The 17359-nt window shown below is 47.6% G+C and overlaps 1 protein-coding gene across 2 annotated transcripts in view; it reads left to right on the top strand.

Moving 5' to 3' along the window:
• LOC138566995 (serine/threonine-protein kinase D3-like) overlaps positions 1-17359 on the top strand; it is a 441766-nt gene that overhangs the window by 248584 nt on the left and 175823 nt on the right. The window contains exon 2 of one of the 2 annotated variants that reach the window (XM_069644794.1): positions 8363-8434. The exons of the other annotated variant lie outside the window; for it this stretch is intronic. Within the exon in view, the coding sequence (XP_069500895.1) occupies positions 8363-8434 (72 nt within the window). The remainder of the gene's footprint in view (positions 1-8362; positions 8435-17359) is intronic. 2 annotated transcript variants of the gene reach the window in all.

Here is a 17359-nt window from a genome sequence, read left to right as displayed (position 1 = left end):
GACAACAGGAAGGCAGGGCTAATGCCTCTTTGATATGCAATGTGTCAACTTAAAGCTAGTTCCCACCCCTCTGTATGTAGGACAGTGAATGGCATGTCTGGGTCGACTAGTACCGTAAGCAACCCCTGCGGAGCGGACCCCTTTCAGAGGGAGAAGTATGTGATTTAGGCGAGACAGGAAGTCTGCTCTCATCACAAACTTCAAGGGAGACCTGCATTTGATCAAGTGCCACAGAGGGCTCAGTTAAGCAGAGAGACACTTTGATCTACAACAGCCAGGAAGATGGGTGGGAATTAGGAGTTCAAGGTGTCACCCCCTACCTTTCCTGTTGAAAAGCACTGTGGTCCTGACCTCACGCATAACAGAAGATTGTTGGTGGTAACCCCGGATTGGTTCCTTAAGGTAGGCTTAGCCTGCGCCAATCACTGGGGCCCATTTGGCTTTAAAAGAGTGCTGAGCCCCTCACTTACCAGACCATCCGATGAATTTGAAGGAGTAAGATGAAGGTCTCATTTGGACCCTGGCTGAAGGTACAGTCTACCTTACATCTTCCACCAGTGAAGGCCAGGATTTCCAAGAGGGAATCAAGATCCCCCCCTAAACATCTCCCAGGTGAACAGAGGGAGATACCGGACTCATAGGACCCGTCCAGCAGCTCCAGAACAGGTACCCAGCCAGCACACACTGTGCCCTGATAGGTTCTGCCAGTAAGCTTCCTAGGTAGGAAGTGCCAAAGAGTCTCTGAACAAAGGATGAGGCCATTGTCTGCAAACACTCTCCTCAGCTTTGGGCTGTCCACCTTGGAAGGGCACCACAAGCCCTGCAAAGAAGCTAGGAGGAGTGCCACACAAGCATCAACCAGCGTCCATCTATTAAGGCCATTTTAGAGGCATTCGAACCCTCGAACCGTGATCAGCTGCACCACTGGCTGTTGTCACGCTGCAGTCCCTCAAGCCGTTTGAGACGCCTCAACCAGCATTCCAGATCCACCAACCAGCACCGAGACAATGATTCTTGACCCCGAGCCACCCTGTAGGCCAGCCTGTAGCCGTCCGTCCATCCTTGCTTGCCGAACTGCCTGCAGCCTGATACCCGCAGCTATCTCCCGTCTTGAACTCTGTCGCAGAAGCTGCAAAGCGTCCTGGAACTGACTCAATGCTGTTTAGCATCAAGAACATCTCAAGCACCAGGTACATTGTGGTTCTATCCCCCTGGTCCTTCTTCGAATGCCCCTAGTGACATTTACGACCCCTTGCTCCCTTGGTGCTGAAACCAAATTACCTTGAACAATTAAGACTGATTGCTTTACCGATTACCCCCCAGTCAGTATCCAGAGTGCATCCCTTTCCTTCGTGAAACTGTCTGTCCTCTGTGTTCCTTTACAGGGTGGGTTGTATTTTGTAGTGTGCTAGAACTGTCTGTTGTAATAATAATAAAGTAGATATTTTTATACAACCTTGACTGGACAGTCCCCTTTATCATTGTGTAATAATTGTATTTTTGCTGTGTTGCAACTAACCAACGATCCATGACCCTTTGAAGATAAGCCTGCTGTTCTGTCCACGTTACCAAAATTGGACAAGGAGGTTTATAATTTACTTGTGTTCCAATCTGTTCGGATCCCTTCTGGTGTACTAGAGGTGTGGGGCTGATTGATGGTTTAGAAACCGATATTCATCCCTGGACCACTGGTGCCCCAGAAGTTGATTTGTACATATCCAGTGTCCTAGATTTAGGGGGGTGGGCATTGCCAGGAGATCACTCTGAGGGCTCAAAGGAATCTAAGGCTGTTTGACAACCTTACGAACCTGCAGGTACCCGAGCACAAGGTCGCCTTTAAAATTCAGCCCCTTAAAATTTCATATAGTATGTTTTTCTGGGTTCACAAAGAAAACAGGTGTAACCTGCATTTCGTTTACCTGGGGGACAGCAACTGATCCTCATTCAGCATGCCACTGGTAGGTTACTTATTACCTTATGTCATGTCCTCGTTATTGTCACAACTGCCTCCGGGGTATCATCCACCGCGTAACGTGTTTCCATAGAAGGTTGAAAGCATTTGGCCTGTTAGCGCATGATCTAATCCCGCTGCAATTGTATCTGCACTTTGGGGATGGAACAGAGAAGCCTGTTTATTCACCCCTGATGCAGTGCTAGAGGCAGGGGGCGCAGTGGAGCGTTCACCCTGAGCAGAGCCTGTGTGTGCGGTGCGGCACACAAGCTGGCCCCCAGGTTGCTTAACTGAGTTGAAAAGCTGGTGGTCCCTAAAAGTTAAGGACATTCCATGGTGCACCGCCATTTCCTGAATTCATTCCTGCCCAAGTTCTGCAGCACTCCCTCTTGTTCGAAGAGAAGATTAGCACTGTGGAGCAGAAGACCCAAAGGTAAATGTTTGTGTACTGTATTCATGAATACGTATGTGCATGTTTGAATGTAATGCTCAATGTGTGTGTGTGTTTATGTGTGTATGCAAGAGCTTGGAGAGAGTCTGTGCCTATATGTTAGTGTCAGAATGTGTGTGCACACACATCTGCCAGTGTGTGTGGGTGTCTGATATGAGCGTGATCATGAATGCCGAGTGTGATGTTTGTATGGCCGGGAGATGGCCAATAACATTGCCATCCTGATTATATTTCATTTTTGGGCCCAGTTTCATTAAAGTGACTTAGTGTGAACATACTGGCATAGATCCAGTCATGGATGTCTATTGCCTTTCTGAAGCTTAGCCCCTCCAAGACTGAACTCATACTACTGACCAACAACACTGAACACCGTGGCTCTGTGCTAGGCCCCTCATGGTCTTCACACCCCAGTTGGCCAACTGTTCCAATTCCCTTGGGTGTGACATTGACAGAAATCTCTCCTTTAAACAGCACATAGCAAGGAAGACACAAACGACTTGGTGCCAACGTTCTCTCCTATGGAAAATCATGCCCTTCATCCCAGAAAGCAACTTCAGATCTGCTGTCCAAGCCTTGGTCCTCCATCACCTGGATGGTGGCAATGCCCTTTTGGAAGGCTTTCCGGTGGCTACCCTGCAAACCCTGAGATGTGTCCTGCATGCTGCAGCATGACTCATCCAAGGACTCTGCAATTTTGACCACATCAACCCGATCCTCATCGAACTGCACTCGCTCCCACTGCAAGTCTGTATCATCTTCAAATCCTGCTGCATCATCTACAAGGCTGTCCCCCGGAAGTCCCCAATCTTCCTCACTGACAAACCCAGCATCTTTGGAGGTCTATGAGCCATCAGAGGTAAGGACATATGCAGACTTGAACCCTGCCGGTGCAAGAAGGAAAGAAGCAGAAGAAAGACCTGTGTCTATGCCCAATACTCTGGAGCCACCTCCTCCCTGTCAACATCAGACTCGCCCCCTCACTTCTACAGTTCAGGAAGGAGCTCAAGACCCTCCTCTTCAAGGAATGTTTCCTTCCAAACATCTAGGAGCACACACCCTCCACTCCCAAACCTACCTGAGACTGGGTGATCTGATCCCCACTGTTTCCTCCCCTGGTTGCTTCTATATCCCTTGCTGACAAATTGCCAGATCTCCCCCTCCCCTATTAGCACCTCACTGCCTTGTTTCTCTGCTTTCCTCACCATTGTTCTTCGCCCTATGGTTGTAAAGTGCTCTGTTGCTTCCTGAAGCTAGGCACGTGAGCAATAAATACCCTATTAATAAAAGTAATAATAATAATAATAATAGGTTGTGAGCTCAACTTCATGAAAGTAATTTACTGTGACTATATTTGCATGGATAGATTGTGGCCACAGTTTCATGCAATTGAATTACAATGACTGTTACAGGCACCGATAGATTGTGGCAACAGCCTCATTCAAATGATATACAGTGATCATCCATTACTGCCATACTGGCATAGATAGATTGTGGTTGCAGCCTCATACAAGTGACCATTACTGCATAGACGGATTGTGGCCACAACTTCATTCAAGGGATTTATAGTGACAATCACTGGCGTAGATTTGGCCACAACCTCAAGAAAGGGATTTATAGAGAACATTACAGTCATAGATTGTGGCCTCAGCCTCATCAAAACATGGTAAAAATGCTCCTGTTTAGCATTTACTGGATGTTTTCATGTGTTACCCTAGAGAACCAATTCTAAATTGTTAGGCTTTTGACCTCATTTATGTAAAAAGAAATATACTGTAAAATTCACCATTTCAACACAATAGGCCTCATTACGAGTGCGACGGTAGCCGCGCCGGTAAAACTGGCAGGCTGCTGCTGGACCCATAATTTCCCGGCGCCAGACTTGCTGGATTAACCGGGGCATTACAGCCCTGGTTGTCCGGTAAATCCGGCACCAGCAATTCTGTTAATCCCCATTCACGGAAGCACCAGCACCATTAATAACAGTGCCGGTGCTTCCGTGAAAGTCTGCTGGCAGGTGCCGTTCCGCCTGCCTGGGTCAGACCTGGTGGGAGAAACGGCACCAGCCAGCAGACTCGTAGTTTGGCGGTCCGGAAACAACAGTGCCGGTAAGCTTACCTGCTACATTGTTTCTGGACTGCCAAACTTGTAATGAGGCCCATTATTTCGAAAATGTTCTTCGAGTGAGAACCCACCATGAACTTTACTGCATTATGTTTATTCTCCCTTGCTACGCTTTGTCGCTCACACTAATTTGGGGAAATATTTTGTCCCCTCCACTGAAAATATTCACCAGCCATCACTGACTCATGGCATTTACTGGATTTATTTCATGTGTTACCCAAGAGAGCCAATCCTACATTGTATGGCTTTTTATCCCATTTTCTCAGAAATTGTGCTATAAAATGCACAATTTCGGCAGATTACTTTAAGAAAACTCTCTGGGAGAAGCCCCTGTTTTTATTATTTATTTTAGGCTCTCTAATGCTAATTTGGGGAAATATTTAGGGTCTGAAAATATTCCAAGCCATGACTGACAGTGAATCATTTAAAATCCTGGCATGCCCTCAGCAGCCGTCCACACTCCCGAAACCAAAAGCTGCCTCAGGTACTGCACTGAGGCTTTGTTCCCACTACATATTTGGAAACAACGGGCCTCATTACAACTTTGAAGCTAGCCATGCCCTTAATAAGGGCATGGCTGCCTCCAAAATCATGTCCGTGTCCGGGTTCCCTGAATGGGGAAATACCAGAACCATTCCGAGTATGGAGGGCCCGGTATTTCCTCCTTCAGGGAACCCGGGCCCGGTCCTTCCCCTTTCCCATTCGAGCCCTCACAGGGCTCAATGGGAATGGGGAGGGAGCTAACAATGGGCCCGTTGTTAGCTCCCTGGTCCCCTCGCGGGACCCGCTATGGACGTCTGGAAAAACCAGACATCCAGAGCGGGTCCCGCGAGGGGACCTCGTAATAGTGCAGAGTGGGTTTAACGGCGCCAGCACCATTACCCGCGCAGTTAAACCCATTCCGCACAAGTTATAATGAGGCCCATGAGTTTTATTCTATAGCCTTCTTCACCTCGTGCCACGAGTAATTTATTGGGTGAAATGAAGTAGAGCCAATTCCCCCAAAAATGTGTAGTGTATCTGTTTATTGCGAGAATGTCATATCCTTTCCCACTGACACATGTTTCACACCACTGGGTGCTTTTTCAAGGCGCAAATGGTTTGCTTCAGTACAGAAGTCTTTCGAGATGCGGTCATCATAGGATTTGTTTTCACACTTTTACATGAAGGCAATGAGAGGCTGGTGTGTGTGCATCATGGGGAATTGCAAGACTTTTTTTCAAGCCCTGCAATCCACACATTGCAGCATCTCCGTCCTACATGCTGGTGAAAAGGTGAAAGCAATCCCAATGATGACTGCATGTTGAAAGACTTATGCACAAAAGCAAACCATCTGTGAGCGGAGAATTGGCCTAATGTGGTGCTTGTTATCCTCTCAGATGACCTTTCCAGAATAAAACACAGAAATTATACATAGCTACCTTGGTCAGAGAGCAATATGTGTCCCTTTTCCACTAGTAGGATCAGTGGCGTAGCGGGGGCCCTTGCAGCACCCGTGTTGTGGGGGGCCCTGTCACCACATGTCCTGAACGGGGGGGGGGCCCTCGGACATCATAAAGAAATTACTTCCGCTACGAGACTATAACGGAAACCATTTCTTTATGAAGGCAGAGTGACTTAAACAAGAAACAATTTCTTTTTGATTTCGTAGGGCTCCCCGTGCCCCATGACGTGCACTGTTGGTGACTCCTACGTATTGGATTTTTGGATTGGTGTTACTCTACAAAACAATTGCAAACTCTCAGAAAGTGTGCTGTATAATGCATTAAAACACATATTTATATCTATCTCCTAGTGCAGTGTGTGGCGTGCCCCTACAGCAGCATGATCATCGTGTGTATTGTGTGGTAGTGTAGGCCGGCCCACAGTATGACGCGACATGTGATTTGTTGCAAAGCTTGGGGGGAGGGGGCTGAGCATGGCTCACAGGGGCTCCCCAAAATGTTGTGCTCACCACTGAGTAGGATGAGAGGCACCACCACATTTTTCCTCATCTTTTTTATTTCTTTGAAGAATATCAAGAATATATTGGGGCTATTTTACAAAAGGTATTAATCGCATGCAGGGACCATCACTTTTAGCACTTGAGTCTTTTTGGGTGCCCTGCAAGCAATTTTCCTATCATAAAGTAAAGTGTAAAAACAGGAGAAATTGATTTTACTCTTTCTTTCCGTTCTGTAAAAGTTCTAAATGCTGCTTTCAGATAATACTTTGCAAACTGCATTTACAATGGATTTCATGGAAATTCATTGCTTTTGCACGTGCGTGAAATCCTCAAACAGGTGCAAAAACGTGTGCCCTTTGATGGATGAATGAACAGTCGAAATGGTAATTCTGTTTCTTGCTCCTTCCCCTACTCCAAATAGCACTAAAATGACCTGGAGTATGAAAGCAAGGCAAATGTAGCTAATACGTTGCTTTTACAGCTTTGTTTTGCACTCCAGGGCATGTAAAATGACCATCATGATAAATTCCTATGGAATCCACCCGCTTTTAACAGATGCTAAATGTTTTGCAGGAGGAAAAGGAGGTGCTTTTGGAGGCGGAGCAGGAATGACAAAGGTGTTTCCACACCTGTCTCCCTATCTGCCTCAAAATGAGTCCAAAATATCCAAGCCTCCATACAATGAGCGCGAAGACAGCATAACATTGTTACACCACGGTTAGCCTTCATCAGTAGAGATAGGACTTCTTCAGTATTATTGTGACGAAAGTGGGAGATAGAGGCTGAGGATGTTGGTAGAGTAGGCAGAGTGTAAAATGTAGGAGGAGGGAGTGTGAGGAAGGTCAGGAGAGAGTCGTTCATTTTGGAAATATTTGCAGCAAAGTATTCAGCTAGGTTATTAGCTGTGAAAGTGGAGTTGGTAGTGATATGTTTAGGAAGAGTGAGTTTAGAGTGCCCTGTAGCTGGTGACGATGGTTGAGTGAGAGTCCATGAGACTGAGGTAGAATATCAAAAGAGGACTTGAGAGAGTTCAGTGCAGAGAGGTAGAGTTGCAGGTCATCCTTCATTTGTGTAGCAGCTGACGCATGTTTGTAGTAAGATAGCGTATACATGGGGTGACTCATGGCTGTGGATGCTGACACTTAGGGGTGAAAGCTATCAGTTGGAAGTGAGAGAAGAATGAGTCATATAGTGGGGATTAGAGGCTGGAGAAGGCAGTTTTAGTAGAATAGGTATGGTGTGTGAAGGAGGAGAGTGAGAACTGTAGGTTCGAGAGAAAGGAAGGAATGACAGAAAGCTTACATTTCCTTTTAGTAGTAGATGAGGGAAGTGGTGAGGGCAGATCAAAGAGTGCAAAGCAGATGGTGGTGGAAACAACAGGGTGATCAGAAAGGGATGGTGTGACAATGGTGTGGCTGAGAGGTGGAGATTAATAAGAGATCCAAAGAGTTACCCCCTATGTGGGTAGGTAGGTTATTGATAGAGTGGAGAGCATAGTCACTAAGACAAGACTGAAGTTCAGATTCCTGAGAAGCGGTTGGAGATGAAGGTTAAAGTCACATAAGAGAATGAGGTAATGTTTAGTGGAAATAGTAGTTGCCCAAGTTCGTCAAGGAATGATCCAGTGGGTCTAGGAGGGCGATACATGGAGATGATGCGAACTGAGTGAGGCGGATCAATAGTAGAGATGGTGAATTCAAAAGATGTATTAAAGGGTGTGGCATTGGAGATTTGTGAGGGGTTGAGGCGGGAAGAGATGTAAGGGTGTCGAAGAAGGATGCTGACACATAGGTGGGAATTTGCTTCGTAAAAACGTTTATCATTTAAAAATGAAGAAACCCTCACTATCCTCATCTTCTTTTCTTTTTTTTAAAAAAACTTTACATTACAACAGAGAGCACGAGCATCAAGAATTGAATCAACATATGGTAGCACAATTAGGACACCAGGACTACGCAGGGTCACGGTAAGGAACATGCAAGCATTACATCATGTTAACAATAATTAACCATTCATAACAGTGCTGGCAACAGATACCAGGGTCTGGGGATGGTGGGTCATCATTGTCATCACTATGTTCGATGTTCAGACAGGATAGGTAGGTTCAGAAGGGAGCCCAGATGTCCATAGGCCTGCTAGCAGCCGGCTGTAACGAGGACCATTCTTCTTCTACATCAGAGGCCCACCTAACAGCTTGAAGCCATTGGTCAAAGGTGGGGGACGTAGGGTGCAGCCAGAGTAACAATATACAGCGGGCTGCGAGTAGCATACAGAGACTAGCCAGCCTCTTGAGGTAACGGCCAGAATGTGAAAACTCATGGAATAAGCATGTCATTGGTGACGGAGCTATGTCGCATCCAGCATTGTGGATACCACTTTGCAGACCTCCTCCCAGAACACAGTTAGATGTGTGCAAGATCAAAGCATGTGGCTATAATCTGCTTTGTCAGTTTTGCGTCCCGGGCACTCAGCAGGTTTGTCGCCTGCCATTCGGTGTAGTCTAATCAGAGTATAGTGGTATCTATGAAGTATTTTTAATTGAATCAGTTTAAACCTGGAATTAAAGGAGACCGCCTGAGTACCCGTGCACATATACTCCCAACTCTGATCATTCACCCTAACCCCCAGATCTCTACTCCATGCCTCCCGTAGCTTCCCCAGGAGAAGCCTCTCCCTGCTCTGAATGAGGCTATACAGCCTAGTGACCCTCCCCCTCATCGCTTAGCCACTCATAATCTCAGACAAAAGGGTATCATCTGCGGACAATGAGGGGAATTCGTGCCTTCTACCCTTTATTGCTCAGCAAAGCCCAGCATATTGTAATCATCGAGAGGGTGGTCCTCTCAGAGTCTCTGGAAGGTCTTGCCATTCAGTGGAGTCTTGAGTGAAAACATTACAGAAAGTGCCAAAACCGGCCTCACCCCAGAGACCGACCATCGCACCATTAACGGTAGGTGGCTCAAGTAGGAAGTTCCACAAGGGGTGGTCCCAGTGGAAAGGATGCGGGGTGTCTACTAATTTCCAGAGCCTCTTCCAAGCCAGTATTCTGACTCCAGTCTGATCCAAGGGGTCCAACCTCAATTTGAAGGGAAAAAGACTCAGGGAGCGAATATCAAGGCTCACAGACGCCAGGCATTCGCGTTTAACATGTGGAGGGGGGTCAGCGGGGTCAAACCAGAATGCTGAAAAGTGGGCTTGGGCAGCAATCCAGTATTGCTCAAAGCTGGGGGTAGTGTCAAGTTTTAGGCTTACACCGCCGGAGTGACAATTAATTGATAGTTTGAGTTAGTGTTTTGAAGAATTCACTACCAGGCCAAAGTGGAATATTCAGGAATCTATATAGGAGTTGTGGGAGAACCACCATCTTAAGGACAGCCACCCCCCCCGGCCCTTGTAATCGGCAGGGTGTCCCAGCCCTCAGTCTTCTGGGCTAGGACAGAGAGGTAATTCCCATAGTTAAGGTCGTAGAGTAAAGGTTGTTGCCGAGTAACGACTACCCCTAGGTATTTCATCTCTGATTGAGACCAGGTGAAGCCATGGAGGTCACGGGGAATCAGGTTAGCATCAGTCAACGGAAACAGTATTGAATTCTCACAGTTGAGCTGAAGCCCGGATAGGGTGCTGAAGAGAATCACATCTTCCAGTATTGCTGCCAGATTCTCCTGAGGGGAGCGGATATAGAACAATGCTTCATCTGCATAAAGTGAGATGACCTCTGTGTCCCTGGAAAGCTTAATCACCCTCTGGGCATGACGCTTACAAATCCTGTCAGCCATTGGCTCGATGGCCAATGCGAATATTAGGGGCGAGAAGGGGCATCCCTGCCTGTTACCCCTGTCTATCCTAAACTGGGAGGAGCATTGGTCCACAGTGTGGACCCTGGCAGGGGATGCATATAGTAATTTAACCCATAATGAAAAGCGAGGACCAAAATTACTCTTTTCCAACACTAGCCACAGAAACCTCCAAGAAACCGAATCAAACAGCTTTTGCATATCCAATGAGGCTGCTACGGCCTGCGTATCAGGGTCTATTCCGGTGAGTATATTAAAAAGGCGACGCAAGTTGAGAGCAGTGGACCATCTAGGTATGAATCCTGACTGGTCAGGATGAATGGTAAACGGCATGTGTGTTGCCAACCGAAGGGCCAGTACTTTGGCAAGTGTTTTAACATCACAGTTGATGAGGGAGAGGGACTGGTAGGAACCACATGTGTGGCTGGTTATTCAAGTTTCAGTAATACTGAGATAATTGCTTCCCTAAGTGAGGCAGTAGCCTACCGGTAAGGCATGCTTCCTCCCAAACAGCGATCAGTCAAGGCCCCTTGTAATATTTATAAAACTAAGCAGAAAGTGAGTGTATTGCCAGAGATATCTCCTCATTAGTTATCGGATAATCTAGTGTTTCCCTTGTCTCTGCGGACAGCACAGAAAGTGGGATGCTGCCGAAAAAGGATTCGATCTCTGCTATTGGGGCAGTGTCTACATTTATGTAAAGTGATTAATAAAAAAGAGCGAAACTCGTTGTTAATTTCTTAGGATGACAGTCAAGGCTGCCATCCACTCGGTCGATGGCTGGAATATGGGAAGTCCCCCTTTCACGACAAATTAGTCTGGCCAGTAGACGCCCAGGGCGTTTGCCTTCACCATATCTTGTGGCAGCTTGAGGGTCATCCAGGAACTTCCGTTCCCGATCAGCCTTAGCCCGAAAGGTATCTAGCGCCGTGTCCATGTTTCTGAGGGTATCAACCGACGGGGATGAGGCATACTGGGCTTCTAATTAGGATAGAAGGAGCTCACTTTCTTCAATGGACGTACTGATTACCTTAAGGATACCTGCTTCTTTCGACAAAGCAACTCCCCGGATGTAAACCGTGAAAGTCTCCCACAAGATGGCTTGGGTCTCTACTGACCCAGTATTGGTTGCAAAGAAGTCATCTATGCTGGCTCCCAGTTCTGACTCAAACACTGTGTCTAGCAGGGGTGTGTGGCTTCAAACTCCATGTACGTGTAGCTCTGCTCCCCCCCCCATTGTAATGAGACCATGATCGGGGAGTGATCCGAAAAAGTCCTTGGGCGAATGGTCATATGATCTATGGATCTGATAAAGACATCAGACAGTAGCCACCTACCGATTTGAGAATGAGAATCGTGGACTGATGAGTAAAACGAAAAGACGTGGAAGTTGGGATGAATTAATCTCCATGCATCAACCACCCCAGCATGGTCTGTATTTCAATCATGTTTTTAGCAGCTCGGGAGAGTTGTCTAGGTTTCATGCCAGATCTGTCCATGTCAATGTCAACTATAGTGTTAAAGTCCCATCCCCATAGTATCGGAATGAGAGTGAACCCTGCAAGCAGAGAGGTAAGGTGGGAAAGAAATTCTGGGTCCTTAATATTGGGACCATATATATTAACTAAAACCACTTCTTGACCAAGAAGTGAGCCAAACAGCAGGAAGTAGCGTCCAAGGGGGTCGATATGCTAAATCTTGTGAATGAATTTGAGAGATCTATGTATGAGAATCATAACCCTCTGGCTTTGGGAGTAGCAGGTTGTGTAGTAGGGTTGGGGGCCCCATGATCTAGCAAACCCGTCACAACCCCTGGCAAGCGCATGTGTTTCCTGCAGGAATAGAATTTTAGCTTTGTGTCTTTCAATGTATAATTGTGGTTTTACACATTTTAACCGGTTTGCCCAGTCCCCTAATGTTCCAGCTCATACAGGTCAGGTGTTCATCTGCCATCAAGACGGTAAACTTGTGTCCACACAATGGTAAGTGTCTATATATTCTATAAAGATCCCGCCGGGCCGGTAACGGGCGATACATGGTCCGGTTGTGTCGAGGGTTCGAACCGCTCGGCTCTGTCGTCGCGTGTCAAGCAATTTTTCAAACTTTTGTACCACCCCTCCACCCAACACCCCCACCCGCCTCCCATTCAGAGGGGGGAATTCCCCATAAAACCACAAACCAAAACAGCAGTGATCACAGCACTGCATGGGGGCTGTGTGCTAGCCTAGAGCGGCGACCAGGACCGACTTGGGCATTAAGAGAAAGCATGTTATAGTGCACGATTCAAGGGATAGGAGAAATGCACTACATGGGCTAACGAAGATGGAATGTCCACCGGGTATGGGAAATAACATGTAGATGTAGAATAAGATAAATGGGGCAGAGCCTGTAACTGCATCTCGTGCCCCATGGGAGAATCATGACGTAAAGAAGATCGAAGGGGTCAACAAGGGGAAACGGATTGAACCATTAGCCAGTGAAATGTTCATCAATTAATTTTGAGGCTTCCTGTGGGATAGTGACAAAGAAGACCCTGTCTGAATGTTCGATCCACAGTTTTACTGGGTACATCATAGAGTATTTGGCCCCCAGGTCCCAGAGCCCCGTTTCTTAGCAGATAAGAAGGATTTTCATTCCTGTTGGACAGCTAGAGAGAAATCCGGGTACAAATGTATCCTAGCAGAGCCAAGCAGTAGCTCACCTTTGCCTCTGGCCACTCGCAGCAAAGTGTCTCTGTCACGGTAATTTAGCACTCTGGCTATGATGGGACGAGGAGGATCGCCAGGCCTGGGTTTCACTGCCAGTGATCTGTGGGCTTGCTCGATCGCAAATTGTGGTGAAAGCTCTGGGCATCGAGTAGGGAGAGGAGCATCCGTTTGACATAATCCTTCATGGGACCGTCAAATTTCTCCTCTAGAACCCCAACAATGCGCAGGTTGTTACGTCTGGATGGTGACTCCAGATCCTCATTTTTCTTACTGATCGCCTGGACCTGTCTGGACAATGAAGCAACCTCAGATTGGAGTGATGTAATACTATCCTCTGTGACAGAGACCCTGGACTCCACTTCTGTCACTCGGGTATCAGTTTTCTCCATCCTGGCTTTAATTGAGGTGATTGTTCGACTCATATCATCCAGTTTTGAGCGTAGCACAGTAAACCCCTCACGCATGTCCATCATTTTCTGGAGTTCTGTAGGCTCAGTGGAGGTTTCGGGGTTGGCTGGAGTTTCCGGTTGGGCTTCGCCAGGTTTGGGTGTGGTCTTCGCAAACATATTGATAGAGCACTGCTTCTTGCTGGTGCCCTTAGACATAACTGCATCAGCCTGTGCGTTCAAGCAAGGTGGAGCGCTGTGCCAGAGAGACCGCATGTCAGGATCCTTCCCACTACCTGCAGTGAAGGTGATCCCACAGAGGCCAGACCTATTCACCAGGACCAAAGGGCCAGTGACTATGAGGCAGGCGTAGAGGAATCCAATAAGTTTGGATGCATGCCGGCTAATCCAATGGCAGGGGCAGTCTGAGCAGACTGTGCGAGGAGTCCAGGGACATAGGAGAGGTGGACACCTCAAATTGATTGCCCCAACTTGCAGCCAGATATTGAGTCTGATCGCAGACCTGCTTCAGCGTTTGAGAGCCAACCGTCTTCTGGGTAATGTAAGGGTCCAGTAGGCCTATGACACCTTCAGTGGTTTATGTGGCCTGTTTATATTTGATGAAGCTGTGGTAGTCAGAGAAGTCAACGTCGACTGAAATCAACTCCAGAACCGTGCCTCAGCCAATGGCCAACCCGTGTCCCGTAAGAGCAGGTCGGTAGTACTGGAAACGTGTGACAGGCTATCCTGGCTGAACTTCCAGGCGATGATTTGTAGGGTGTCCTGGTTTAAGCGAACCAATGGGTTGTAGACTCCCCCGTAATCCCAGTCGTGCTGTCATTCAGTTAGATTCCTAAATTGTAGTAGCCCCTATTAGCCAGCCCAGCAGGGCTGTTCAGTGAAGCAAGCGAAGCCAGGCACTGTATTAAGTAGGTTGCATGGGGGGTTGCAATAATGGAGTTCCATGCATTGAGTGGGAGGCATAGCCAGTAGAGTCATGCGCGCCACGTGTCACAGATACCAAGCCTCTGTTCACTTGCCAGTCTAAGTAACGGCCAAGGGTGTTACAGTCTTTGGTGTTGAGAGAATAACCATCCTTGTACAGGGCAATTGGGGAGTACCACAGTCATGGAATAGGGATGTTGGTGTGCCTTGGATCGATTCCGAGAATTCCTCCCCCCTGGGAGCCTAGTGTACTCACTGTGCGCCAGCAATGAGCCTCTAAAGAAGCCGCAGCACGAAGATTCCTGTTTGTAGGCTGGTTCTTGCTTTGCGGTAGTGGCACTTCCGTTGCGCAGTCACGTTGCTTTCGGTTCAAGGAACATGTGATCAACGTATTTCCCGCGGTGCCGTGAAGGTCCACTAATCCGCAATGTCAGTCGGATCGTCCCACCGGTTGTAGGGCCGCCGGTATCATGGGAGCCCCATGGTCGGCGGAGCTTAAGGGCGCTTGTCGCGTGACTCTGTAACTAGGAGCCTGGGCCCCGACTGCAGGCGCTCAATCAGGGCTCACTACCCACACGCCTCGCTTCATCAACTGGGTTTTGCCGTGATTAAATAGCCCCCTTTTCTCGGCCGCTTAACCTGAAGCATAAGTGGTATGATGGTGTCCAGTGAGGGATAGGTATGCTCAGGTCAGCGGCCCTTGAGAATCTCGCCCCCTTCTCATCCTCAGGGACTGTGGTTTCCCACCTGGAGTGAAGCCACACTATGTGGATGTAGTGGGCGGCCCGTCCACTGAGTCCCACCAGTGTGCAAACAGTGACGATTTCACTGGCGTATTGCCTCAGAGAACGTTGAGGAGGGAGCCGATGATGCTCGAGGTCTTTAGCAGCAAAGGCACCGCTTTGCGAATCAAGAATCGGTGCCAAACAGTATATTTAATAAAAGAAAATGAAGCCCGGAGCGGACCTCCTCGTCTAGGCTGCCATCTTGCAGCTGCGCAACAGCACCCCCTCTCCCCATCTTCTAAGAAGGGTTTCCTTGCCTCATACTAACACTAAAGGAACTGTCAGAATATCCGTTGAATCAAACTATACTGTTCTTTGTTATAACCTACTTCTATCCCTTACACTACAACTAAAGAATAAACCAACAGAAAGTTGCTTCTCCAGGAGAATTACTCCCTTCTCCTGGTATTTGACTGGTATTCCCATAAATATTCTTTGGCAAAAAGGATGCCAGGGGGAATAACTCCCTAACCCTGGCTTGTGGTTCCAACAAACCTTTACACCAGTCAACTTTCAGAACCAGGGAAATGACTCCCTTCTCCTGGTATTGGTTCACACACTCCCATATAGTCCTCTCAAAAGCCAGGGGGAATGACGCCCTTCCCCTGACATCTCTCAGGTGTATCAAAAGGGCTTTCAGTCCCTTCACCAGGAGAATGACTCCTTTTCCATGGTGTTTGAGAGTTCTTTTCTGTATCTCTCAAATCAATATTTTTTTATCCCTTTTCGAGGAATTAGCAAACTCCCAAATTCTTCTTGGTGCTTCAGGGGACTTTTCCCTGCCATTGCGACAAGAATGCTTTCCTCAGATTCTTAGTATTCTTATGCCAGAGTCCCATACCCTTCTCTGGTGGTCAGTGGGCTTATTGTTGCTACTGTGTTGAGGACGTTCTCCTCTGATGCAGAGAGGAGGAATATCTCCTTGGATGTTCGGTACACCCTTTCCAATAGTTTGATTGTTACTACTGGGTAGGCAGAAAGCTGCTCAAGCCTCTCTCTCTTCCACCCTGTGTCCCGTCTGGGTCTCTCGTACCTCCCCTTACCGTCTTTGTGACTTTGGTATGTCACAGGGTTTCCCGGGACTGGGATGTGTCTCTCCGCCTCTTTGGGCTTCTCTCCTCCACGTCCACAGCTCTGCAGCAGCTCAGCTCTCTCTTCCTGCTTTGTGTTCAGGCCTGCTCCAGCTGGACCCACTGAGAATTCCCTCAGTGATTCGCCAGCGTTTTCTGCTCTTCAGCATCCCCAGTCCGCCTACTGGATTTGAAACTCCCGTTCTGCCTGGTTTCTACACCTGCTACCTCTCCATGCTGGGTTCGACCAAATCTTCAGTCATTCTTCTCTTCTTATACATTATTGCCAGTCCTGCCCTGGCAGATTGTCAAAGTCATCGGTTGTTCTTGATAGGTTGCTTTTCATGCATCCTCAGTTCCACCTCTTACCAGTACTAGCTCACTCTATAATATTCATGTCTTCTGGTCTCTTCTTCCTGGTACTTTCTGTTTTGGTTGTTTTTACTACACTACAGAAATACATGGGTCTTCTCTCAAGGAAGTGGTTTAGAATGGAGGGGGGTTAGGAAAGGTTGGGTTGTGATGTTGGCCAACAGGCTGTACCCTAGGTGATCGTCCTTATCCCGAGAGGGGGAGTCCCTCCGAATGAGGTCCTCCCGCATTAAACCACCCCTAGGAGGACAATTGGGTAGTGGCTGCCCTCCCAAGCCACATGGGAAAGGGCATTCGGTTGGGGAGAAGTGACAATACCTGGCAAATTGTCACAGAGAGTAGGTTTCCGACGCCTCCACCTCTGTCAGTCAGACAAGGAGAGTGAATGAAGGATAGTTTGGAGTTGTGTAGGGCCACCAGCGTGCCAGTGTCAGATGAGGAAATCTTGGTTCAGTGATAGCAAGTTGGCCTAGGGGAGGAGAGCTGAAAGTAGTTAGTGATAAAGGATGTTTTGTTGGATACAGACTGAGCATTCCAGAGTGCAATGTTCAGTTTATGCCGTAAGGAATGGTAGAGAGTCTCAGAGGAAGAGAGGTCAGTTGGATTTGTATTAGGGGAGATATGGTTAGTTCATCGGCTTTGTATGTTGGAAGTAGGTGAAAGAGAGATGGAGTAGTGGGAGTTTTGAGATCTGAGTTTTATGTTAAGGATAGGAAAGGAGGAAGTTGTAGCATGATTGGAGAAAGCATAGGGAGAGGTGAGTAGGAGGAGCAATAGGAGCAGCATTAGTGAATATGTTATAGGTGAGTACCATAGAGTGGAGAGACAGCA

This window comes from Ambystoma mexicanum, chromosome 2p (assembly GCF_040938575.1).
Source record: "Ambystoma mexicanum isolate Mex_15411 chromosome 2p, UKY_AmexF1_1, whole genome shotgun sequence".
Taxonomy (NCBI): Eukaryota; Metazoa; Chordata; class Amphibia; order Caudata; family Ambystomatidae; genus Ambystoma; species Ambystoma mexicanum.
The sequence above is the reverse complement of the archived record's forward strand: the minus strand, read 5'-3'. Positions and strand labels throughout refer to the sequence as shown.